This window comes from Mus musculus, chromosome X, assembly GCF_000001635.26.
Source record: "Mus musculus strain C57BL/6J chromosome X, GRCm38.p6 C57BL/6J".
NCBI lineage: Eukaryota > Metazoa > Chordata > Mammalia > Rodentia > Muridae > Mus > Mus musculus.
This window is the reverse complement of record NC_000086.7, coordinates 129,897,127-129,924,080: the sequence shown is the minus strand read 5'-3', so window position 1 is coordinate 129,924,080 and position 26,954 is coordinate 129,897,127. Positions and strand designations below refer to the sequence as shown.

The following is a 26,954-nucleotide window of genomic DNA, read 5'->3' as shown; positions in this document are numbered from 1 at the left end:
TAAGTATATAAAAATAGTACCTGTCAATTAGAAGTTAAAAATATAGTAGATAAGTAAATTAATACAAGTGAAACAACGACTGACCGTAACACTGTTCCCAGGAGAAAGAAAAGATGAATAAGTAGTCTAACAGAATACTTTCAAACTTAGTGTGTCTGGAGGTTAAAGTCTCTCCCATGGTTGAGGTCTACTCATTTTAAAAGCATTATTTATTTCATTTTTAATCAATGTTCCTAATCCTGGGCTTCAAAACACTACAAACTTCTTAAACATTTTCTATATGAAAGAAAAATCCATTAATGTCTAATACAGATTTAGATCTGAATTTATTTCAAGGTATTCTTTTATTCTGTGACAAATACTAAATCACATGGGGAAATTTATGATAACATCAATTTTTGAAAATATGTTTATAATACGTCAGTACCTTTTCATAAATGAATATTGAAAACAACTGATTTAAAAATGGGTCTCAAAGAAATTCATTAGGTAGCTTGACATCAAAGAAGGTTCAGTACAATATTAAACAATCTGCCCTCAACTTCTACTCATAACCAAGAGATATAGGCCACAAAAAGGGGGGGGGGAGAAGAGAAGAGTGCAGGGGCTGAAAGCAATATGAATATTATCAGCAACATTGGATTTTACAGAACAAATCTAGCCTTTAGATGTAGGCTGTTTTGAAATGAAAGAAGGCTTTAAACTCATATTCATGTTATAGGTTACTAAACTACCTCATCCGAAGCTTGTTTGCATGTAAAAGAACATTCTAACATCCTGTTCTCTTCTCAATTTTGCCTATCATCAATTAAATCTCAATACAATTTTTTCAGGTTGAAATTGTCTGATGTGAAAGGCTATGAGCATAAAGACTTAGTGATGGGTGGACAATCTCTCCTGAATTAAGTGTTATCTACCATTAGTAAAACAGCTAGAAGCACTGAGCAACTGCTGTTGTCTAGTGCACATGAATCTTCTCTCAACAAGCACACAGAATACTTGGCGCTCCTAGGTGTTAGCTGGCATCTTAATTGTGAATTGTCAGCTATCCAGCTCCTATCAAACGTGTAGCTGAGATGATAGATATGCCTGGGGGAGAGCCTCCCAGGCATTGCCAAAGTACAATACACCTTCATAGCAGGGTAGGATATAGGAAAGCTGCAAACTAGTACTATTGCTGTAGGTCTGTGTAGAAACATAATGACCTTGGCTCTATGTAAGAAAAAAAAAATCATTCATGGAGATTCTGTTTTTTATGAAAATTTATTCAATTGTGATATGCAGTACCTGCCATTTTAAAAGAATCATAAAATAAAATTATCCACATTCATAACAAGGAAGCTGGCCTTCTCCCTTTAAATAACAAATGCATAATCTTTTGCCAGGTACAAAATTCTGTCTTGCAATACGTTGCTACCTATAACTCTTCTGTATAAAGTACTTATACTCAGATCGTTATGCCACAAGGACCAGACTTTTGGGAATGAACCACATTCTCTAACAATTTTAGATGGTTATTATATATAGATTCAAATATCACTTAAATGAAAAACCTGACTATGGATTTTTACATGATCCACATGTTATGTGAAAATGAAACAAATGCAAACACAAGAGCCACTATTCATCTTATTCATCTTAATGTATACTGTAGTTCGCCCATTAAAACAATACTTCAAAAACTTCATCAGCATTGAGTGTGCCTAATTCTTTTTAAAACTAATATAGGACACAAAGATCTGTTTTCCTTCGATTATAACATATGCTGAGTGTGCCTAAGCAAAAATTGCATTTTAACCTAATAGTTCATGATTAAAAATTTAAAGTCTATTAATATTTAAGGTAGTTTTGTCAAATTAATCTGCACATGTTTGATACTAAATGATAAAGTTAGCCAAGATTTGAAGAGAAGTCATATAAGTTAGCATAGTCGCAATGACTGCAGCATTTTATTTTCTGCAATACTGGTATTCTAAAATAAGTCATGTACTAGAAATTTAAAGCAAACAAACTCAAGACATCAATATTAAAACCTGCTTTAGTAATTCTATTCTAGTAATGCTACCTTCAGAACCTTACTTACGTTTTTTAAGTCCTGTTTCCATGTCTACATCATAAAACTTGCTTTAATTATTTCATTTTTATAGGTAACTCCCTGTAAAGTGTTCTAAGAGTATTGATCTGTACCTACTTTTATATTAATTCTCTAAGTAGTGTTGGCTGTTGTTGCCAAGCTTTTAAAAAGTTTAACACAAGCCATTTAAATAATTATTAACACTCATAATTGAGAAAATAATAGCGTTGCTAATTTGTAGTGCTGTCGAGAGTCAGCTACTTTCATTACAATGATTATGTTAAACGTATATTAATTAATATGCTAGAGAACATGTTTAAATCTATGTGAAAGAAATTATCAAGAAAAAATATGCCCGAGACAACTTTATATTTGTAAACTTGAAAGAATTTCTTTTTCCTCTTCTCACAGATGTGATAACATTTACTAAAGAAGCTGGAAGTGAGCACAGACATTTTGCCTTGTGTTTGGCAGAAAACTAAATACTAAGCAAATCAGAAGAAAACTTTCCAAATGGGCTAACATATCCCTCAAGCTACAAGGCTATTTCAATAAAAACTATGAAAAACATTTCTATGCAATCATAATTATATCATGCTCTGCTTTTAAAATATGTTTAATTATTCTTCTAGAATGTCATACATGTATACAATGTGTTTTGATCACATCCCTCACTTCCCTTCTCTGACATCCCCCAGAACACTTTCTGTCAAATCTTCATGTTTTCTGTTTTAAATGGTATATCCCACTGATTGCAATTTGTGCTGGCTATGTGCATATGACTGTGAGACAATCCACTGAAACATGGATAACCTAGTGCAGGTCACATCAATGAAGAAAAGTGGCTTTCCATCCCCTTGTAGCTATAAACTGTGAATAGCTTCTTAGCAAGGAGTTAGGCCTTTTGAGCCACCTACCCATCCTGCTACAATTTTGAATGGCTTGTTCTACTACTGTTCTTGTGCAGGTAACATCAGGTAACATGTGATCATGAACACATCAACCAAGTCATGATCAATATTTCACACAACCCTCCCCCGATCCTCCAGCTCTTACATCTTTATACTATTCTTCAATATAAGATTTGTTCTTCTAGTCATGTTTTGAGAAACAACTCTGACAGGCTTTATTTCTTCACATTTCTTTGACTCTTCATGAAATATATTGCCAAGTATCTATGTATCCTACAATGGTTTGACTGGGGAGAAATTTTCCAAACTCATTGGTCATTTCCCAGCAGGCATTGCTTCCTTTTAAAAACTTTAGGAAGAGCATATAAACACAAGTCTATAAGCAACTTACTATTGAATCTAAATCACAGTCTAATGTAACATGTGATGACACACTGGGCTTTTCTATTGCTGAAGTGCATGGATTTTTTTTTAGAGTATTAAATAGAATTATAAACCTTGCATTCCATTAAGAGACAATGAAACTATCAAAAGTCTATTGGGCCAGGTGGTGACCTTTTATCCCAGCACTCAGGAGGCAGTGGAAAGTGGTTTTCTGAGTTTAAGGCCAGACTGGTTTACGAAGTAAATTCCAGGTCAACCCCAGGCTACATACAGAAACCCTGCCTTGAAAAACAACCACACACACACACACACACACACACACATACACACACACACACACACACACACACACACACACACACACACACACACACACACACATTCATAAGCACAAAAAAGTCTATCGTGTTAAGAGGCAATGCTGTCTAAAACTTAGGAATACAGTTCAATCACGCTAACACATTCTACTCCTCTGTAGAAGATGTTCCTTTTATTCTCTTACTCTAATTCCAGCTACAAATGCATGGGGATAAAATATTGTCAGAGTAATGAAAACTATTTCTCCCTACTTGAGAAGCAAAATTGTTACTGATGGTGGGTCAATATCCATAACAAATCACATATTTTTGTATATAATTTACACAGTATCAACTATTATGAAACAAATAAGAATACAAGTGGGTCCCTTCTGCAGAAGAGAGTAAAATTAAAATTAGAAAAGCAGACATATGAACATGAAACTATTATAGATTATACATGATGATGGAATGCACAGTAAAAGATTTGTGATATGGCAAGCTAACTATAGCTAACAAAAGAACATTTTCAACAATTGCCTTTAGCAGAAAATAATATCATTGAATTACTTTCTTGGTATTTTATCATCTGAGTAACTAAATAATATATAACTTTGAAATGTTTGATTCCATTAAATATTTAAAATATCTATTAATTAAATGCTTATAGTAAAATCTGTGTGTGTGTGTGTGTGTGTGTGTGTGTGTGTGTGTGTGTGTGCATGATTTTTTTAAAAAAAGAAACTAGATCCTGAACACAAAGTAAACTGCTATAATTTCTGTTAATAATGGGAGTCAGACATAAGAGGAAAAATCCTGGGTTCTTTTAAACATTGGATTCAATTCATAATTTCACGAAAGTAATAGAATCTTCTTTCTTCAACATTTAAAAAATTGTCTGAAGAATGGACGCCAGGCATGGTGGCACATGGTTGAATTTCTCTGTGAGTTTGGGGCTAACCCTGTCTACATAATGAGTTCCAAGCCAGCCACGCCATCACATTGTCTAAAAACATTAAAAAACATTGTCTAAAAACATTAAAAAATCTGGAGTTTGGGGGGATGGCTCAGCAGGTAGCACTTGCTTGCTTATTTTGCAGAGTATCCGGTTTTTGCTTCTCATTATCCGCATTACAGATCACAATCATATATAAGTCTAGTTCCAAGAATCTGACACCCTCTTTGGTCTCTACTTGCATGAGGCACACCCACTATGCACATACAGACATTCAAGCAAACATTCTTTACTTGGGTAAAGCAAACAAAATAAATACTCAATGGCTAAAAATGCCTCTAACTATGTAGAGAAAGAATTACCTACCTTTATAAAATAATTCCTAGATAGTAAGTTAATTCTGAGACTCGTGAAAATAAGCAAAGGAAAATATCAAATAGGGAGATTTATATTGGAAGTGTTCAATTCATTTGCATATGGAGTAACTGAGGTGTATGGCAAGGACACTGACTTAGTGAGAACATAAGGAACAGAAATCCAATTTCATGGCTAGCATTCCAGTCTAACTCAACCATATAAAATTCTAGCTCGCAGAATTTGTAACTATAAAATGAAGGGTTTTTTTGGTTTTGTTTTTTAAATAAGAAAAAACAAATCCAGCAAAGTGCACTTTCATAAAGGAGGCTAAAACAACAAAATTTTATATTTTCCTTCCAGTTTTAATGACATATTTAATGCTATTTCCTAGAATTAACTGAGCTTTTATTTTGATGTTTCAAAAATTTAAGGTTAATGTCCCTTTGCATAATAATGGTAGACTGAACATTATCTACTAACAAATTCAGAATAGAACTTTAATTGAAAACAGTATGTTTCTAGTTATAAAATAGGCATTACAGTAACATTTCTACAGGATCAGATCAGCCCCTAACTCCAATTAAAATGTCCTCATAAAAGATAGACAAGTAGTCTAATATAAAGAAACCATGTGGATTCAGAAGCAAAGGCTGGACTTAGGCTGCCACAAACCAAGGAAATCTAGGAGCTGGACCAGACAAGAAAGAGCCTTCTCTGGGGTCTTGGAGGAAGCTCAATGAAACCACTGTCTTCTTTGACTGTGCGAGATGAAATTTTTACTCTTTTAAACAACTCAGTTTGTAGTGATGCTATAAAAGCCATAAGAGATTAAAAGAATGACACCCAGTGATCCCTAATTTCAGGGGATGTTTAATGGCTACATAATAAACTGTACTCAAATTGATTTATCTTTGTATGTACTATTTATTCTATGTATATAACTTAATTCACATACTTTATTATGGTCCTTGGTTTACTTTTACACTGGTTTCCTTTTTGTTGTTGCTTCACTGATTTCATTTACATATTTGTTTCTATCCACTAGGGAGATTAATTTGTTGTTTGTTGTGCTGGCTTGTTTGCTTATTTGTTAGATTCAGAAAGGAAGACTAAGCCTTTTAAAGTAGAAGGAACTAGAGAGCAAAGTTGCCTTGTTTAAGATGGTTTTGCCCTGGTTGAAGTAAAAAGTGTATTCTATGGTATACTATAGAGTGAATACTGACACCTCAAAGGAATACAATTAGACTTCTTTAATGTAGAAACTGTTCAGAATGTGAAAGAACTATTTCCTATAGCATGTCTATACACTCAACTTAAAAACAGTAAAATCTTTACTGTTGGTTCTAAATGGGGGACAACATTACCTGATATCTTTAGTACTACATAGATTTATCATATTACTAAAGTTAAAGGGTAGGCAGAAACCATATTTAGCCTGTAAATATAAAAGTAATTCATAACAATAAATGTATTCATAATATTAAGAAGAAAAATTGATATGTATTGATAAATAGGAGACTTTTATTTAAGACTATCTTCCAGTCTTTGCCATCGTGTTGTATTTACTTTTGATGGCTATCCTTTCCTGAATCTTTTGAATTTGTCCATTTCAAATGGCATTGTCCATAAGGTTTCACCCTGTCCAGTTATTATGAAAGATGGTTTTCTTAAGAGAAAATGTAGATGCTGCTTTAGGATTTAAGATATAAATCTGATCAAGATCAAGAAAGGGACAGGAGTATGTTGTTCTTTGAGAGGCTCCACCCAACATCAGACTCAGACAGATACAGACACCCACAGCCAAACAGTAGTTGGAGCTCAGGGAATCTCATGGAAGACAAGGAGAAAGGATTGCAGCCCCAAAGGGGATAGTAACTCCATACGAAGACCCACAGAGTCAAATAACCTAAACCCTTGAGACTTTCCGAGACTGAATCACCAACCAATACACTGGCTGGACCTAGACTCCCCTGCTCATATGTAGCAGATGTGCAGCTTGGTCTTCATGTGGGTTTCCAACAACTGGAACAGGGACTATTCCCAAAAGCTGTTGCCTATACCTGGGATATGTTTTTCTAGCTGGGCTGCTTTGTCTGATCTCAGTGGGAGAGGAAGCTCCTAGCCTATCAGAGACGTAAAGTGCCAAGTTGGATTGAGGAGGATACTGAAGGGGTCCCACCAGACCAGAGGAGAAGGGGAAGGGGGATGGGGAAGGATTGTGGGAGGGGGTGACCAGAAGGAAGGCAGTGAGTGGGATGTAAAGTGAACAACTTAAAAAAAAAACATTAAATAAAAGCAAACAAAAAACAACAACAAAAAAACAAAAGCAAACAAACAAACAAACAAACAAACAAAAGAAACCAGACAGGCTATCTGAACATAAGGACTCTGCCCACACTCTGAATTGTCCAACTAATGTCTCACTATCATATACTATGGCCATAAAATTCCTTTATACTGTCTTATTTCTCCAAGATGGGAGATCTAAAAAGGAGAGGTTCTATCTGCATTTGCTCAGGCTTCACCTGGAATAGACTTGTTTCCTTCTACTACCTTCTATATCAGTTTTTTTCTTGGAACAGAAATTATGAATCTCAGATAAAAGTAACAATAACCTGCATTTCTTTCATTTGTGGTTATTGTGGTTACTGTGCTTTATTCACCATGAATTTTGTTTTATTTTTAAAAGTAAGCTGAGAGCATTTATTTAAACAGGAACAATGTTTGGTTTTTAATTTATTTTTGGTGTGGATGTATGTTCGTTCTGTGTGTATGTCTACATACCATGTGCATGTGGTATCGGAGAAAGGCAGAAGAGGGAATTGGATCTTCCAGGACTGGAGATACACAGATGGTTGGGAGCTACCATGTGAGAGCTATAATTAAACGTGGGTACTCTAGAAGAGCAGCCAATGTACTTAACCTTTAAACTATCTCTCTAACCTCAAAAATAGTCTTTTAATGAAATTTAAACAATAGCTTATTGCTAAGGAAAGACAGTTTCATAGATGTACCTTATCCTAATATGAGGGTATGGTGTTTCCTCTTTCTTCTCTTATTACAAAATATGCATTTGTATAGTATCTGGCATACACTCCATGTTAGTACTGTGCTCCCTTGTTTACATGGTCACAACTTGTAATAACAAGACTTGTATGAATTGCATGCTACAAGAAACATATATACTAAATGTGTATGATAAATCAATGGTATCTTATACCTGATGGCATTTTCCATGCACTAACTTTCAAGTCAGTGTGCTGATTGGTACCTAAAAAGCTCACCACATTTGCAGAAGCAGAACCCAAAGCCACACTCTCAGGAGGTAGAGCTAGAACAATTAACTGTGGCCCATACTTTCTGCTGCTTCCTTTCTAGACAATAAATTTCTAATTTGATTAGCGATGGATGCCCCTAGCATGACAAGTACTTTTGCTGAGAAGCTAGATATGGTAGCCAGGTATGAAAGGCTTTGCCAAAATAATAACAAATAGAAACAAGAGATTCTCTAATAAAATCTGAACTGGACAACAAAAAAAACATGTAGTAAACACAAATAATCTATTACTGGAGAGTCAATGCCAATATTTGAACCAAAGACTGATTTTCCCATAAATTGCTGCACCTGAGTTAACTGAGGCTTATGACAAACTACCAAGGTTCTGGTACTATCTTAACATGGCTAATGGCCTATCATCTCAGCCTCCCTCCTGTTCCTAGACTTCTTTATTACAATGGCTAACAGTTGAAGATATCATCTCAAAATATATAGCTTATCCCTACAGTTTTGGTTCATAAACAGGACCACTAAGGAAAAGGAACATTGGAAAAACCATTACCACTATAAACAAAATTGAAATAATATGCACTTTGTAGCTGGGCAGTTGAAAATTACCTTTGAAAATGTTACATGAAACAAAAAACTAAAAGAATCTTAAGGAATACATATGGGAAGGCAGAGCCCTCAACATTTAAGAGAAAGGTTAGCTAGCTGCCTTATTGAAGGGTACATATTATAACATTAGTTCCCAGACAAAATATCAGGTTAGCATCCAAAATGAAAAGAACTTTAGGGTGAAGGTTGAGTGTTGGTGGGGGGAGCCATATTTCTGTAGATAATAGTACCAGACTAGGAAGAAAAAAATTAGAGCCTGTCACTAGCCAACTGAATCAGATCCAACAATTACAAGAGTGACTTACAGCTACAGTCATAAATAGCAAATCCATAGCTCCAGGTTTCTGCATTTATATTAGGTGTTATAACAATGTAATGATTTATCTTCAACATCATTTCTTTCAGCACCACGAACCTATGGAAAGCAGGTCCTTAATTGCCTTTCCTCCAGTGTGATTTTCACTAGGAAAGGTAATGGTTTTAGAAAGAAGTAATGCAGAATTTCTTCTATATTAAAAACTATATTTTTTTCAAAAATATCTGATAGGGAGAACCAGCAATATGAAGCTGCTAGATTGCTCCAAGATGTCAGAGATGAAAGATCTACTAAAGGGATTTCTGGGCCAAAAAAAAAAAAAAGGAGCACAGGGAATCATTGTAGTGATCACCATGGGAATTCCCCAAGGACAAGCCCACTACCACACAGAATGCAAACCAACCTCAGGTATAACTTACTCAGGTAGGCACTAAGCACCATGGATAAAATTAGTACATAGAATGACCTAATTTCCTTCTAATTCGCTAAAATAATAATAAATTATGCTTACAACATAAGAAAACTATTTCGTTATCTGTTCATGATTCTTGATCACAATGAATATGATACTTCCTGTGTCATTCATTAATGTAACGGCCTTCTCCCCCCAGGAATAATAATGTCAATCAAGTCAGTTGGAATATGGAGTTGCTTAAGAGCCCATGGAGGAGGTCAGTGTTCAATGGTATGCTGACAGTTCTGCTCACCACACAACAGGAGTCCCTCTACTGTTCCAATCAGTTCCTGGGAAGGCTTCTTTCTCATTTCCACACACTGGAGCAAGAGCTAATGAAAAGCCCGTACAAATAATTCTTCTGAACTCCGCTTACTTTTGTCAATAAGAAAACAGCAAAGGGTCAAAGGGATGAGATACCTTAGAGAGCCTAGCACCCAATAGTGGTTCACAACCCTCTGTCACTGCAGCCAGGGAATAAGATGCTCTCTAATGATCCCCAAGACCATCAAGCATATACAAGGTGCTTAGATGTATAAAATAAAGAATTGTTTAAAAGGTAATAAAATAAACTAAAAAAATTTAAAGCATTTATAATTTGCTTTAAAGGGGAAGAAGCATTGACTCACAAGGTCTTATGCAAGATTTTTTAGTAATTATTTTAATGAGATGCCAACATTTTCTGATTGTTATTCTAAAACCATTACTGATGGCTAATCAGCAAAAGGATTTTATAGGGTTTGTGTCCCCTTTTAATGATTGAAAAGGATAAAGATTCTTTTCTACCTGTCTGAATACAAATAGGCACACATATCTATTCCTAGAATAACTATATTCTTTCTTCTAATTTAGCTAAGCAAATAATTTGAAATACACCATTTTTACTATATGTGTAATGGAGGAATTAATGATCAATGGCTTAAAAGCCTCTCACATTTAATATAACCAAATTAAAATGAGTTACTACTAGTAAAATATAATGCTTGGTGTTAAAAATAAAAAAATTTACACCTCATAATAAAATCTGATAACCATTAAGAACATTAAACTAGTAGCTTTTTCTAATAAATTTGAGGGATAAAAATCAAAGGAAACTTGAAATTTTGCAAAGGTTTAATAAAAACATTACAGTTCATCTCTGTTCACGTCTTGTTAGTGGAACAATATGCCTAGTTTGAAGCAAAACACCCTATTTTACATCTGGTAGACCATCCAATAGTGTAGGTAACACAGCAGTACAACAAACATGCAGTCTTGTGTCCATACACCATGCAAGGAAAGTGAACTGTAATTTAGCTGAAGGAGCAAAACCACTGAACTTACACGTTTAAAAAAAGTATATGAAGATGTCTCAAAGAGACTGAATTGCCTCAATCTACAGTAGCATCTTATTTTAAAGAAACAAATCAATGTTAATAAAACTAAATTACTCAAAATAACTTGAAGTGAATATTTAAAATCAGAACTCATTTTCAGTAAAGCTACACTTATCATGTACTATAATTAGGAAAACTTAACATGACTAAGATAAACTGAAACAGGAAAATAAAATTCTAATTTGAGCACAAATTTGTTTTCTCTTACAAATCCACCCTAGGGCATTCCTATTGTTTTGGAAACAAAGCCCAGTCATTGGTTCCATCACTGTTTCTTCAAATATCTTCAGAAAACACACAAGTTCAATGGAGGTAGAAATAGCATGTTGCTAACAGATGTCATCTGAAAATTATGTTCAGTTTTGGTTTGGTTTTTGTTCTTTAAGGTTTTTTTTTTTTCTTTTTTGTTTGAAATAGTCGATACATCCTAATTATCAAAACAGCAGAACAGAAGCATCCTCCGAAACTACAGTCAGTTCTTTTTTCTCAGCCAGAAACTTGTAGGTGCTGGCGATCCAGGCTGGGATATACGTGTCCCTTCCTACTCAGATGCCGGATGACTTGTGTGATGGCATCATCTGTAACTCCAAGGAGCTCTGTTCGAATCTAGGTGATAGCCTTTCCCACCTGGTGAGGATACTCTCCAATCAGATGCAGAACCTCCACAGGGATGAAGTTAAGAGCAGACACCCTGGAAACCCTGGCAGACTCAGGCCTGGGCCGTGGACGGGCGTTCTGTGGCTGTGCCTGCACGGCTTTGATACAGCAATGAATGGCCATCTACAATCTCCAGGGTGTGTGGACAGCTTGTTCACATTTTCCAGGATGCAGATGCTCAAGATCTTGACTCATCTGGTTCCCTCGGAGGACTGCAGGATGCCAAGCACTTTGACATACATTCCAAATAGGAATCAGATCCTACTTGGATCTCCTTTTAGCCAAAGCCTGCCTGCCCTCAATAGCCGTTGAGGTCATGTCATTAATTTTGTACACAATTTACTATGAAGCTTTTTCAGCCTCCATGATCATCCTCATGTTGGAGACCCAGGGAACTCTAAATGACCTAATCTTGAACACACTGTCAATTTCAGTGGCACTTAGCACTGGCTTAACATAACACAATGCTGTGTGTGTTGGGCCTCCATATTCCAGTCAGGAAACCCCAACATCCGAGCTCTGGATTGCTCATATGGCTTCTACTAGCTCCACTAGCCCCGTCACCACCAAAGACACTGTCTTCACTCCCAAACCTGCCCTTACTCATTATTTCTCAAGGACTTGGGGAGGTTTGATGACTTGACAGGGTTAGATCTCCACACAATATGTGGCTAAGAGTGTTGTCTTTTGGTGTGACTTCTTCATAGGAGCTCGATGACTAACTCCCAAGACAACACAGATGTAGACACCACTGATGGATACTGCAGAATGCTGGTGCCCAGCCTCACAAGGAACTTCACACTTCCTGTGCAGCCAATCAGCTACCAGGAAGGGCGGTTGCTAACCTTAAGCTCCCAAACTCTCGTGGGATCACAAATACCTCTTTCACAAACGTTTTGTTGCTAGGCAGAATTGCAAAACAGGGAACTGTACCAAATGTCCAGCAACTTTAACTCATACACTCATGAGAGCTGAGGCTGGAAGATATCTGAGTTTGAAGCCTACTAGGTTTACACAGTTCCATGACAGTCTGGGCTATGCTACACAGAGAGACCTTGGCTACACAGAGAGACCGTGCTTCAACAAAATTAAATAAAAAGAATAAATAGTCTAGAAAAATAAAAACACCTTCCATATATAATATCAAGCACTATCTTATATCTTATAAAGATGCATTTGGACTAGGAAAAACATATACTAATCTCTCCATTATTGAATGGGATGTGGTTATTTTATTTGTTTGTGCATTTGTGTGTGCATGTGTGTGTGTGAGAGAGGGGGGAGAGAGAGAGAGAGAGATCCCAGAGGTCAAAATTGGGAGTCTGATCCCTTGAAGATGTTGTTACTGGTGGTTGAGAGCTGTTCCACATTGGTGCTAGGAAGAAAGCAGGTGTCTTCTGGAAAAACAGCAAGCTCTCTTAACCACTGATCCATAATCCCAAGTAGTAGCCTTCATGGGACTTTACTTTTGGTTTGGTATTAATGGCTTGGTTTAATGAGTTTTACACACCATTGCCCTGGCCAACTTTGACCATCAGGAAATCTCACAGGCCCACCCTCCCACAGCTGAAAATTCAGTATACCCAGTTTATATTCATTTCAACTGCTCAACAGTATGTTTGTAACTGAGTATTTTAATATGGAAGGGCACTGCAGCTGATATTGATATAGGTGCCAGTGGGTGAGAATCGACTTCTCACATAAGTCATATTCTCACATAAGTCATATTCATGCTGGGTGTGGTGGCTTAGCACTGATCAGGACAGGGCAGAGGATTACCAGACATTCAAGGACAGCCTCAGGGATATTGTGAGTTCCAGGCTAGTCAGAACTACAAAGTGAGACTGTGAGAAATAAAAACGAATAAAGATCTCAAATATTTGAATGAGATTATAAAAACCGTTAAAGCACACCATTTTACAAATGTCAAGAAAGCAGCCATTGACAGATTCTTACAACCAAAACCCACAACTTGAGCGGTCGCCATCTTGGTCCGGGACCCGCCGAACTTAGGAAATTAGTCTGAACAGGTGAGAGGGTGCGCCAGAGAACCTGACAGCTTCTGGAACAGGCGGAAGCACAGAGGCGCTGAGGCAGCACCCTTTGTGGGCCGGGGACAGCCGGCCACCGTCCGGACCGGAGGACAGGTGCCCACCCAGCGCTGGGGAGGCGGCCTAAGCCACAGCAGCAGCGGTCGCCATCTTGGTCCGGGACCCGCCGAACTTAGGAAATTAGTCTGAACAGGTGAGAGGGTGCGCCAGAGAACCTGACAGCTTCTGGAACAGGCAGAAGCACAGAGGCGCTGAGGCAGCACCCTGTGTGGGCCGGGGACAGCCGGCCACCTTCCGGACCGGAGGACAGGTGCCCACCCGGCTGGGGAGGCGGCCTAAGCCACAGCAGCAGCGGTCGCCATCTTGGTCCCGGGACTCCAAGGAACTTAGGAATTTAGTCTGCTTAGGTGAGAGTCTGTACCACCTGGGAACTGCCAAAGCAACACAGTGTCTGAGAAAGGTCCTGTTTTGGGCCTTCTTCTTCGGCCAGGAGGAGGTCCAAATACAAGATATCTGCGCACCTTCCCTGTAAGAGAGCTTGCCAGCAGAGAGTGCTCTGAGCACTGAAACTCAGAGGAGAGAATCTGTCTCCCAGGTCTGCTGATAGACGGTAACAGAATCACCAGAAGAACAATCTCTAAACAGAGTCAACTATAACTACTAACTCCAGAGATTACCAGATGGCGAAAGGTAAACGGAGGAATCTTACTAACAGGAACCAAGACCACTCACCATCACCAGAACCCAGCACACCCACTTCGCCCAGTCCAGGGAACCCCAACACACCTGAGAACCTAGACCTAGATTTAAAAGCATATCTCATGATGATGGTAGAGGACATCAAGAAGGACTTTAATAAATCACTTAAAGAAATACAGGAGAACACTGCTAAAGAGTTACAAGTCCTTAAAGAAAAACAGGAAAACACAATCAAACAGGTAGAAGTCCTTACAGAAAAAGAGGAAAAAACATACAAACAGGTGATGGAAATGAACAAAACCATACTAGACCTAAAAAGGGAAGTAGACACAATAAAGAAAACTCAAAGCGAGGCAACACTAGAGATAGAAACCCTAGGAAAGAAATCTGGAACCATAGATTTGAGCATCAGCAACAGAATACAAGAGATGGAAGAGAGAATCTCAGGTGCAGAAGATTCCATAGAGAACATCGGCACAACAATCAAAGAAAATGGAAAATGCAAAAAGATCCTAACTCAAAATATCCAGGAAATCCAGGACACAATAAGAAGACCAAACGTACGGATAATAGGAGTGGATGAGAATGAAGATTTTCAACTCAAAGGTCCAGCAAACATCTTCAACAAAATTATTGAAGAAAACTTCCCAAATCTAAAGAATGAGATGCATATGAACATACAAGAAGCCTACAGAACTCCAAATAGACTGGACCAGAAAAGAAATTCCTCCCGACACATAATAATCAGAACATCAAATGCACTAAATAAAGATAGAATACTAAAAGCAGTAAGGGAAAAAGGTCAAGTAACATATAAAGGCAAGCCTATCAGAATTACACCAGATTTTTCACCAGAGACTATGAAAGCCAGAAGAGCCTGGACAGATGTTATACAGACACTAAGAGAACACAAACTGCAGCCCAGGCTACTATACCCAGCCAAACTCTCAATTATCATAGAGGGAGAAACCAAAGTATTCCACGACAAAACCAAATTCACGCATTATCTCTCCACGAATCCAGCCCTTCAAAGGATAATAACAGAAAAAAACCAATACAAGAACGGGAACAACGCCCTAGAAAAAAAAAGAAGGTAATCCCTCAATAACCTAAAAGAAGACAGCCACAAGAACAGAATGCCACCTTTAACAACTAAAATAACAGGAAGCAACAATTACTTTTCCTTAATATCTCTTAACATCAATGGTCTCAACTCGCCAATAAAAAGACATAGACTAACAAACTGGCTACACAAACAAGACCCAACATTTTGCTGCTTACAGGAAACTCATCTCAGAGAAAAAGATAGACACTACCTCAGAATGAAAGGCTGGAAAACAATTTTCCAAGCAAATGGTATGAAGAAACAAGCAGGAGTAGCCATCCTAATATCTGATAAGATTGACTTCCAACCCAAAGTCATCAAAAAAGACAAGGAGGGACACTTCATTCTCATCAAAGGTAAAATCCTCCAAGAGGAACTCTCAATTCTGAATATCTATGCTCCAAATACAAGAGCAGCCACATTCACTAAAGAAACTTTAGTAAAGCTCAAAGCACACATTGCACCTCACACAATAATAGTGGGAGACTTCAACACACCACTTTCACCAATGGACAGATCATGGAAACAGAAACTAAACAGGGACACACTGAAACTAACAGAAGTGATGAAACAAATGGATCTGACAGATATCTACAGAACATTTTATCCTAAAACAAAAGGATATACCTTCTTCTCAGCACCTCATGGTACCTTCTCCAAAATTGACCACATAATAGGTCACAAATCAGGCCTCAACAGATTCAAAAATATTGAAATTGTCCCATGTATCCTATCAGATCACCATGCACTAAGGCTGATCTTCAATAACAAAATAAATAACAGAAAGCCAACATTCACATGGAAACTGAACAACACTCTTCTCAATGATACCTTGGTCAAGGAAGGAATAAAGAAAGAAATTAAAGACTTTTTAGAGTTTAATGAAAATGAAGCCACAACGTACCCAAACCTTTGGGACACAATGAAAGCATTTCTAAGAGGGAAACTCATAGCTATGAGTGCCTTCAAGAAAAAACGGGAGAGAGCACATACTAGCAGCTTGACAACACATCTAAAAGCTCTAGAAAAAAAGGAAGCAAATTCACCCAAGAGGAGTAGACGGCAGGAAATAATCAAACTCAGGGGTGAAATCAACCAAGTGGAAACAAGAAGAACTATTCAAAGAATTAACCAAACGAGGAGTTGGTTCTTTGAGAAAATCAACAAGATAGATAAACCCTTAGCTAGACTCACTAAAGGGCACAGGGACAAAATCCTAATTAACAAAATCAGAAATGAAAAGGGAGACATAACAACAGATCCTGAAGAAATCCAAAACACCATCAGATCCTTCTACAAAAGGCTATACTCAACAAAACTGGAAAACCTGGACGAAATGGACAAATTTCTGGACAGATACCAGGTACCAAAGTTGAATCAGGATCAAGTTGACCTTCTAAACAGTCCCATATCCCCTAAAGAAATAGAAGCAGTTATTAATAGTCTCCCAGCCAAAAAAAGCCCAGGACCAGACGGGTTTAGTGCAGAGTTCTATCAGACCTTCAAAGAAGATCTAACTCCAGTTCTGCACAAACTTTTTCACAAGATAGAAGTAGAAGGTATTCTACCCAACTCATTTTATGAAGCCACTATTACTCTGATACCTAAACCACAGAAAGATCCAACAAAGATAGAGAACTTCAGACCAATTTCTCTTATGAACATCGATGCAAAAATTCTTAATAAAATTCTCGCTAACCGAATCCAAGAACACATTAAAGCAATCATCCATCCTGACCAAGTAGGTTTTATTCCAGGGATGCAGGGATGGTTTAATATACGAAAATCCATCAATGTAATCCATTATATAAACAAACTCAAAGACAAAAACCACATGATCATCTCGTTAGATGCAGAAAAAGCATTTGACAAGATCCAACACCCATTCATGATAAAAGTTCTGGAAAGATCAGGAATTCAAGGCCAATACCTAAACATGATAAAAGCAATCTACAGCAAACCAGTAGCCAACATCAAAGTAAATGGAGAGAAGCTGGAAGCAATCCCACTAAAATCAGGGACTAGACAAGGCTGCCCACTTTCTCCCTACCTTTTCAACATAGTACTTGAAGTATTAGCCAGAGCAATTCGACAACAAAAGGAGATCAAGGGGATACAAATTGGAAAAGAGGAAGTCAAAATATCACTTTTTGCAGATGATATGATAGTATATATAAGTGACCCTAAAAATTCCAACAGAGAACTCCTAAACCTGATAAACAGCTTCGGTGAAGTAGCTGGATATAAAATTAACTCAAACAAGTCAATGGCCTTTCTCTACACAAAGAATAAACAGGCTGAGAAAGAAATTAGGGAAACAACACCCTTCTCAATAGCCACAAATAATATAAAATATCTCGGCGTGACTCTAACGAAGGAAGTGAAAGATCTGTATGATAAAAACTTCAAGTCCCTGAAGAAAGAAATTAAAGAAGATCTCAGAAGATGGAAAGATCTCCCATGCTCATGGATTGGCAGGACCAACATTGTAAAAATGGCTATCTTGCCAAAAGCAATCTACAGATTCAATGCAATCCCCATTAAAATTCCAACTCAATTCTTCAACGAATTAGAAGGAGCAATTTGCAAATTCATCTGGAATAACAAAAAACCGAGGATAGCAAAAACTCTTCTCAAGGATAAAAGAACCTCTGGTGGAATCACCATGCCTGACCTAAAGCTTTACTACAGAGCAATTGTGATAAAAACTGCATGGTACTGGTATAGAGACAGACAAGTGGACCAATGGAATAGAATTGAAGACCCAGAAATGAACCCACACACCTATGGTCACTTGATCTTCGACAAGGGAGCCAAAACCATCCAGTGGAAGAAAGACAGCATTTTCAACAATTGTTGCTGGCACAACTGGTTGTTATCATGTAGAAGAATGCGAATCGATCCATACTTATCTCCTTGTACTAAGGTCAAATCTAAGTGGATCAAGGAACTTCACATAAAACCAGAGACACTGAAACTTATAGAGGAGAAAGTGGGGAAAAGCCTTGAAGATATGGGCACAGGGGAAAAATTCCTGAACAGAACAGCAATGGCTTGTGCTGTAAGATCGAGAATTGACAAATGGGACCTAATGAAACTCCAAAGTTTCTGCAAGGCAAAAGACACTGTCTATAAGACAAAAAGACCACCAACAGACTGGGAAAGGATCTTTACCTATCCTAAATCAGATAGGGGACTAATATCCAACATATATAAAGAACTCAAGAAGGTGGACCTCAGAAAATCAAATAACCCCCTTAAAAAATGGGGCTCAGAACTGAACAAAGAATTCTCACCTGAGGAATACCGAATGGCAGAGAAGCACCTGAAAAAATGTTCAACATCCTTAATCATCAGGGAAATGCAAATCAAAACAACCCTGAGATTCCACCTCACACCAGTGAGAATGGCTAAGATCAAAAATTCAGGTGACAGCAGATGCTGGCGAGGATGTGGAGAAAGAGGAACACTCCTCCATTGTTGGTGGGATTGCAGGCTTGTACAACCACTCTGGAAATCAGTCTGGCGGTTCCTCAGAAAATTGGACATAGTACTACCGGAGGATCCAGCAATACCTCTCCTGGGCATATATCCAGAAGAAGCCCCAACTGGTAAGAAGGACACATGCTCCACTATGTTCATAGCAGCCTTATTTATAATAGCCAGAAACTGGAAAGAACCCAGATGCCCCTCAACAGAGGAATGGATACAGAAAATGTGGTACATCTACACAATGGAGTACTACTCAGCTATTAAAAAGAATGAATTTATGAAATTCCTAGCCAAATGGATGGACCTGGAGAGCATCATCCTGAGTGAGGTAACACAATCACAAAGGAACTCACACAATATGTACTCACTGATAAGTGGATACTAGCCCAAAACCTAGGATACCCACGATATAAGATACAATTTCCTAAACACATGAAACTCAAGAAAAATGAAGACTGAAGTGTGGACACTAGGCCCCTCCTTAGAAGTGGGAACAAAACACCCATGGAAGGAGTTACAGAAACAAAGTATGGAGCTGAGATGAAAGGATGGACCATGTAGAGACTGCCATATCCAGGGATCCACCCCATAATCAGCTTCCAAATGCTGACACCATTGCATACACTAGCAAGATTTTACTGAAAGGACCCAGACGTAGCTGTCTCTTGTGAGACTATGCCGGGGCCTAGCAAACACAGAAGTGGATGCTCACAGTCAGCTAATGGATGGATCACAGGGCTCCCAATGGAGGAGCTAGAGAAAGTACCCAAGGAGCTAAAGGGATCTTCAACCCTATAGGTGGAACAACATTATGAACTAACCAGTACCCCTGAGCTCTTGACTCTAGCTGCATATGTATCAAAAGATGGCCTAGTCGGCCATCACTGGAAAGAGAGGCCCATTGGACACGCAGACTTTGTGTGCCCCGGTACAGGGGAACGCCAGGGCCAAAGGGGGGGAGTGGGTGGGTAGGGGAGTGGGGGTGGGTGGGTAAGGGGGACTTTTGGTATAGCATTGGAAATGTAAATGAGCTAAATACCTAATAAAAAATGGAAAAAAAAAAAAAGAAAAAAAAAAAAAAAAAAAAAAAAAAAAAAAAAAAAAAAAAAAAACCCACAACTTAACTCTGTACTACGAAATTATAACTTTCAAACTTTTCCAAGTATAGTATGAATATAAATAAACAATATATTAGAATCTATACCTAAGCTCAGTTAAATGACTGATATGTAACTTATTTTCAATGATTTAGGAACTGGATCTAAGCATAAATATAAAGGGAACATGAATAAAATTACAAAGCTTCATTATATACCTATTTTTTAAGGAAATTCTGAGCTTAAGACAATAACAATTTAGTATGTAGATCCAAGAATATTATAATATTATACTGAAATCTATTTTTCTTCATAAAATATTATTTTGGATATTACTAATTTTAAGGCCCATTACTGTCAATAAAGGAAGAATTATTTGCCAATTCATTGCTACCAAGAAAATGCCTCTTAATGATGTATAAAATACTAATTAGTTTATTAATCATTTCTATTTCATTATTTTATTGGTAAAATAGTTTTTACTATTTTGAATTAAAAAATATGTGGGTAGTCTATATAAAACTTAAAGATATAAAATTATATACACAGTTATATATAATCACAATTATAAACAGGATAGAATTTACAAATTAAATAATGAAAATTATCTGGGTACATAAATAGACTAACATGTAAATGTCAATATTTTACTTCTGTATTTATTTCACATAATCAAAATGAAAATAAATATTCCAAAATATCTGCATTTTTAAATCATACATTATTAAAGATCAGATTAGCTACACATAAACATATTTTTAAAAATTTAGAACCTGAAAATCAGACAATGCTCTTCTGTTAGATAATCCTATACTTCTAGATGGAAAAATCTTGATGTTGAAGTAACATATCTGATTATACCACCAAATATTCATACAAAATGCAAAATGTATGAATCCTATCAAAATGATAAAAACCATACCTGACAGGATGGCTGGTTAAAGACACTCTCAAAGATTCCAGGCAGTTGAGAAGTTTCTCATCTGAGATGCCAGATCGTAATTCATGAACATATTCTTGTGAAGAAAGGGTGAACTCATGTTTGCTGTTTTTCAGGCCACCCTACAAAATAAATAGAAGATACCACTTTAGACAGACAACATTTTTTTCCTTTGAATCTTGAAAGTAAAATAAAATGTAGACATATATATATAAATAACATTATGGCATTTTCAAACACAGTGTGTTTTAATGGAGTCTCCTCATCTAAGCAATGTTGAGATCTAAATGACCCTGAGATTCCACCTTACACCAATCTGAATGGCTAAGATCAAAGCCTCAGAGGACAACACATGTTGGGGAGGATGTGAAGAAAGAGGAACACTCTTTCATTGCTGGTGGGATTGCAAACTGGTACAACCACTCTGGAAATCAATCTGGAGGTTCCTCAGAAAATTGGGCATAGATCTACCTGAAGACCCAGCTATACCACTCTTGGGAATCTACACAAAAGATGCTCCACCATGCCACAGATGCACGTGTTCCACTATGTTCATAGGGGCCTTATTTGTGATAGCTAGAAGCTGGAAACAACCCAGATGTCCCATGACAGAAGAATGGATACAGAAAAGTGGTTCATTTAAATAATGGAATACTACCCAGCTATTAAGAACCAGGACATCTCGAGGTTTGCAGTCAAAACTGTATAATCCATTCTTTATAAACCATTTCACTCATGCATGGCATACGGGTAATAAATATCTCCTATTAAGAAAGTACATAAGTGAATATAAAGATATTCAAAAGATGAATTTATATGTTTCCTATCATAGATAAAAAAAAAAAAAAACAAACGTTAACTCCATTTGCTAACTGAACTTTAATAGAATTATTTTAATAGACACATAAGGTCACGGCTGAGGTGCTGTTTATTGACACTTAGACCAGGGACGCTGGGATAGAAATCAACCTTCTATATAACTACTATTCTTTAAATACATTATTTTTGTTTTTGTCTTTTCTTTTACTTTGTGTTTTTTTCTTGAGGGCAGGGCTCACTTTCTAACATAGGCTTTCTCTGAACTCACTCTGTAGCCCAGGCTGGCCTTGAACTTCTGACAATCCTTCTATGGCAGACCTCCAAATGGTTATGATTGTAGGCAGAAAGCCACAATGATTAACATTAGAAAGTTTAAGTTAAATTATCTAGATACCCAGATGTTAAAAGGAATGGAAAGAACTGATAAAGGTTATAGAATAATATTTTTTCCCAATTTGGTGGGCTTAAACATAAGTTACTGTTTGACATTATAAAATCACGATAGCATGTTAAGGTTAAAATGATTCTTAAAGACAAATTCTTTTAATTTTTTCCTTACAGAAATAAAGAACCCAGCAGAGCATTGTGGTGCACCTCTCATCCAGCCCTGAGGAATCAGAGGCAGTTGGATCTCTGAGTTCAAGGCTAGACTGTTTTACACAATAAGGTCTAGGACAGCAAGGACTACATATTTAAAAAGCAAGAATCCAGGGAATAGTTAACTGGGCATAATAATTAGTGAGGTTTCAGAACTAATGTATATATATTGAGAACATCAGACAATTAATGTATTCTTCCCATGCAACCTTTCCCAGTATTGAATAAAGAACTGAAGCAACAGGTATTTAAATCTGAAATCTCTATTTTAAAAAAAATGTTAAAGTGTGTGAGTATTGTCAGCATAATCAATATAGTACAACATAATATTAAAGAAATAACCCTGAAACAAAACAGTGCAATAGATTAAACTAAATCTCACTGTACTTAAAAGGGCTGTAATACACGAATGTCTTATTATTAACATCCTGATCTAATACTGAACAAAGGCAACAACTAGATAATGGATGGATAATAATTGAAATTTTAATTAGCTGCTCTGTATGAGATTAATGAAAATTACCACTGTGCCCATTTGATCTTTTAAAAACAATGCAGACAAAGTCAGCAGTTAGAGAACACCATGCTATTCCAAAGCTAGGTGACTAGAAAGCCTTCCTAATTTGAAGCTATTCCTTAATTTGAAAATCACTAGAATGTAGAAACTTGTCTGTATGGCTATGAGTGTATTATTCTAAGACAGTACACAGAGAACTAAAAGGTACATTGAGCCACATCCTCCATTGCCCAGAAATAAAAATTCAATATCAAAACTAGAAAAGCAATGTTCAATGGGAATATCCAAAGTATGCAACAGATATAACCACTTCTGAGTTTAGTGACTTGAAACACCTTTTTCTTTCATTTTTCAATGTAACACAGATTTACTTTTAATTTCAGAAAAGGCTTCAGAGATCTTAGTTGTAAACGTATTATGCTCTGGTCACTGGATTGCACATAGGTCTTTCAACTACAGTATGTACACAGATAGCAATTACTATCAATTGCAATAGAGTACAGTTAGATTTTTGTCAATATGACACTAACTGGAGTCAATGGAGAGAGAGAAGCTCATGTAAGGGACATGTCTCCCAACATGCCCTGTAAGCATGTCTATGGTTTCTTGATTGATGTAAAAGGACCTAGCTGTCTGGGCAGCGGTACCTGCACTGGACAGATGGTATGGGAAAGCAAGTTGAGCAAACTTTCTGGAGTAAACAAATACAGCAGAATTGCTCTATGCTTTCGGCTTCAATTCCTTCTTGGATGTTCCTGCCCTGACTTACCCTCATAATAGATTCTGATAAGAAAATGAAATCTAAGTAAACTCTTCCCTCCCCAAGGTGTTTTTGTTCAGTGTTTTATGGTAGCAAAAGACAAGCAAACTAAGAGAGTGCTATTGACTACATTTCATACCTAAGCAAGTCAAATTACCTCAAGTCAGTTGCCTTACTCTACTCAAAGAATAAACAAGTCAAGAAAGAAATTAGGGAAATGACACCTTTCACAATAGTCACAAGTAACAGAAAATACCTTTGTGTGACTCTAACCAAGCAAGTGAAAGATCTGTATGACAAAAACTTCAAGTCTCTGAAGAAAGAACTTGAAGACAACCTCAGAAGATGGAAAGATCTCCCATGCTCATGGATCAGATTGGCAGGACTAATATAGAAAAATGGCCAACCTGACAAAAGCAATCTATAGATTCAATGCAATCCCCATCAAATTTCCAACTCAATGCTTCATAGAATTAGAAAGAGCAATTCTCAAATTCATTTGGAATAACAAAAAACCTAGGATAGCAAAAAATATTCTTAACTATAAGAGAACTTCTGGAGAAAACATCATCCCTGGCCTCAAGCTGTACTGCAGAACGATTGTGATTAAAAAACATACAAACAAAACATCCGTGGTATTGGTATGAGACAGGCAGATAGATCAGTGGATTAAAATTGAAGACCCAGAAATAAACACACATGTACAGTTATTTAGCCTTTGACAAAAAAGCTAAAAACATCCAGCATTTCAAGAAATACTACTGATTCAACTGGTGGTCTGCATGTAGAAGAATGCAAATTGACCCATTCTTTTTGTTGTTTTGTTTCAATTTTTTATTAGATATTTTCTTCATTTACATTTCAAATGCTATCCCGAAAGTCCCCTATAACCTCCCCCCTGCCCTGCTCCCCTACCCACCCACTCCCACTTTTTGGCCGTGGAGCTCCCTGAGGCATATAAAGTTTGCAATACCAAGGGGCCTCTCTTCCCAATGATGGCCGACTAGGCCATCTTCTGCTACATATGCACCTAGAGACATGTTCTTATCTCCTTGTAAAAAGCTCACGTGGAAGTGGATCAAGGACCTACACACAAAGCCAGATAGACAGAAACTACTTGAATAGAAAGTGGGGAAGAGCTTCGAACAAATGCACACAGCAGAAAATTTCCTTAACAGAATATCAATGGCTTATGCTCTAAGATCAAGAATCAACAAATATGACCTCATAAGATTGAAAAGCTTCTCTGAGGCAAAGGAAATACCTAACAAAGGGGAGAGAGAACCTGTAGAGACCATATGCAGAAGTTAGGCATGGCCCCTGGTTGTAGTATGGGGCCACCCACACTTCCCAAAATTTTAACCCAGAATTGCTCCTGTCTAAAAGAAATACAGGGGCAGAGAGTGGAGCAGAGACTGGAGGAAAGGCCATCCAGAGACCGTATGACCTAGGGATCCATTCCATAAGCAGTCACCAAACCCAGACACTCACTATTGCTGAGGCCAAGAAGTGCTTGCTGACAGGAGCCAGATATGGATGTCTCCTGAGAGTATCAGCCAGAGCCCTACCAATACAAATAGGGATGCTTGCAGCCAACCTTAGGACTGAGAATAGGGACAACAATGGAGGAGTTAGGGAAAGGACTGAAGGAGCTGAAGGGGTTTTCAAAACCATAGGAGGAACAACAATATCAACCAACCAGACTTCCCACAGCTCCTAGGGACTAAACCACCAACCAAAGAGTACACATGGAGGGACCCATGACTCCAACTGCATATGTACCAGAGGATTGTCTTGTAGGGCATCAAAGGGAGGAGAGGCCCTTGGTCCTGTGAAGACTCAATGCCCCAGCATAGGGGGATAGTAGGGTGAGGTAGGAGTGGTCGGGTAGGTGGAGGAGCACCTTCGTGGAGGCAGGGGCAGAGGGAAGGGATGGGAGGTTTTCTGAAAATAAACCAGGAAGGGGGATAACATTTGAAATGTAAATAAACAATATAACCAATAAAAAATTTATAAAAAATGTCAAGTTTCTTTGGCTACTTTAGCTAAGTGAGTTTCTTATCTATTACTCTAGCTTTTAAAAATACAGTAGTTTAAGTTAGGATATTAGGCGTTATATCTACAAAGACTTCTTGTGTTGTTCCATAGGTGGATCCTACAACATTAACAACCTAACTGAGAAGCCATTTCCCATACCAGTTTCATGATTTAAGTAAGAAAATCAAAGTGTCCTACACATACAAATCTAGGTATTGGTTCCAATAATGAAGTATGTGGTAATACTAAAAAATCATATATAATTGAACATTTAGATAGCTCCTATTGATATTAAAGAAATTTTTTTCATCTACTATATTATGATTATAATTCTACCTCCCCTAAGTTCTCACATACCATTCCCACCTCCGTACAAACACAAAAATGTCTCTTAAAAGAAATTTAACTAATTAATTCATCACGCAAATATATATGTGAGCCAAATACTAAATTATGGTATTTCTGATAATGTTATATATATTTGTTTTTTGATAGTCTTGAGCTCTACAACTTTGATACATTAAATGTTTCTTACACACTAAAGTCTTTTAGTTATATAGAAAATAAAGATTATAAGATACCACGTAATATCAATTAAGGTTTTTAATTTTTAAAAACTGGAAAAAATTACCATTATACAATTGCATCACAGTGTATACATGTGTGTTTGTACATGTATATAGTCATTAAACTGAATAGAATGTAAAAATAGTTTGTGATAGCAAATTCTAAGTTAAAAGACAACAGTTTACATTTTAACATTAACTGCAATAAAAAATTATATTTTAAAGCACAATGGCTATATCCAAACACAATGAATGCATATCATAGGTAAAAGACTAAAAGTTTTTCGAGAGTCTGTAGGAAACCTTGACTAGTTAAGGAGGAAATGTACAAAATGTGGGCTAACTGGTAAAGTCTGTCTTCTGTGCCACTAATAATGAGGGCATTTGCACATTTATATATTCATATTCTGCAGAAGAGTCATTCCAGAAAAGCAATTCTAGAGTTAAATAAAATAAAGTTTTAAGCCCATTGAGCTGTGAAATTTCAAAGGCCCAGCTATTTTGAATGTGATTCATAGCAGGCTACTACATGAGTGATAGAACAAAAATATGCTCTTTTAAAAAATAAGTTGAGTTGACCACAATACTTATATATAACC

At 37.1% G+C, this 26,954-nt stretch overlaps 1 protein-coding gene across 4 annotated transcripts in view; it reads right to left on the bottom strand.

The window, feature by feature from the left end:
* Diaph2 (diaphanous related formin 2) overlaps positions 1-26,954 on the bottom strand; it is a 716,167-nt gene that overhangs the window by 541,754 nt on the left and 147,459 nt on the right. For all 4 annotated transcript variants that reach the window (XM_006528581.4, XM_006528582.4, XM_030251385.1 and 1 more), the window contains one exon: positions 21,042-21,181. In XM_006528581.4, the coding sequence (XP_006528644.1) occupies positions 21,042-21,181 (140 nt within the window). The remainder of the gene's footprint in view (positions 1-21,041; positions 21,182-26,954) is intronic.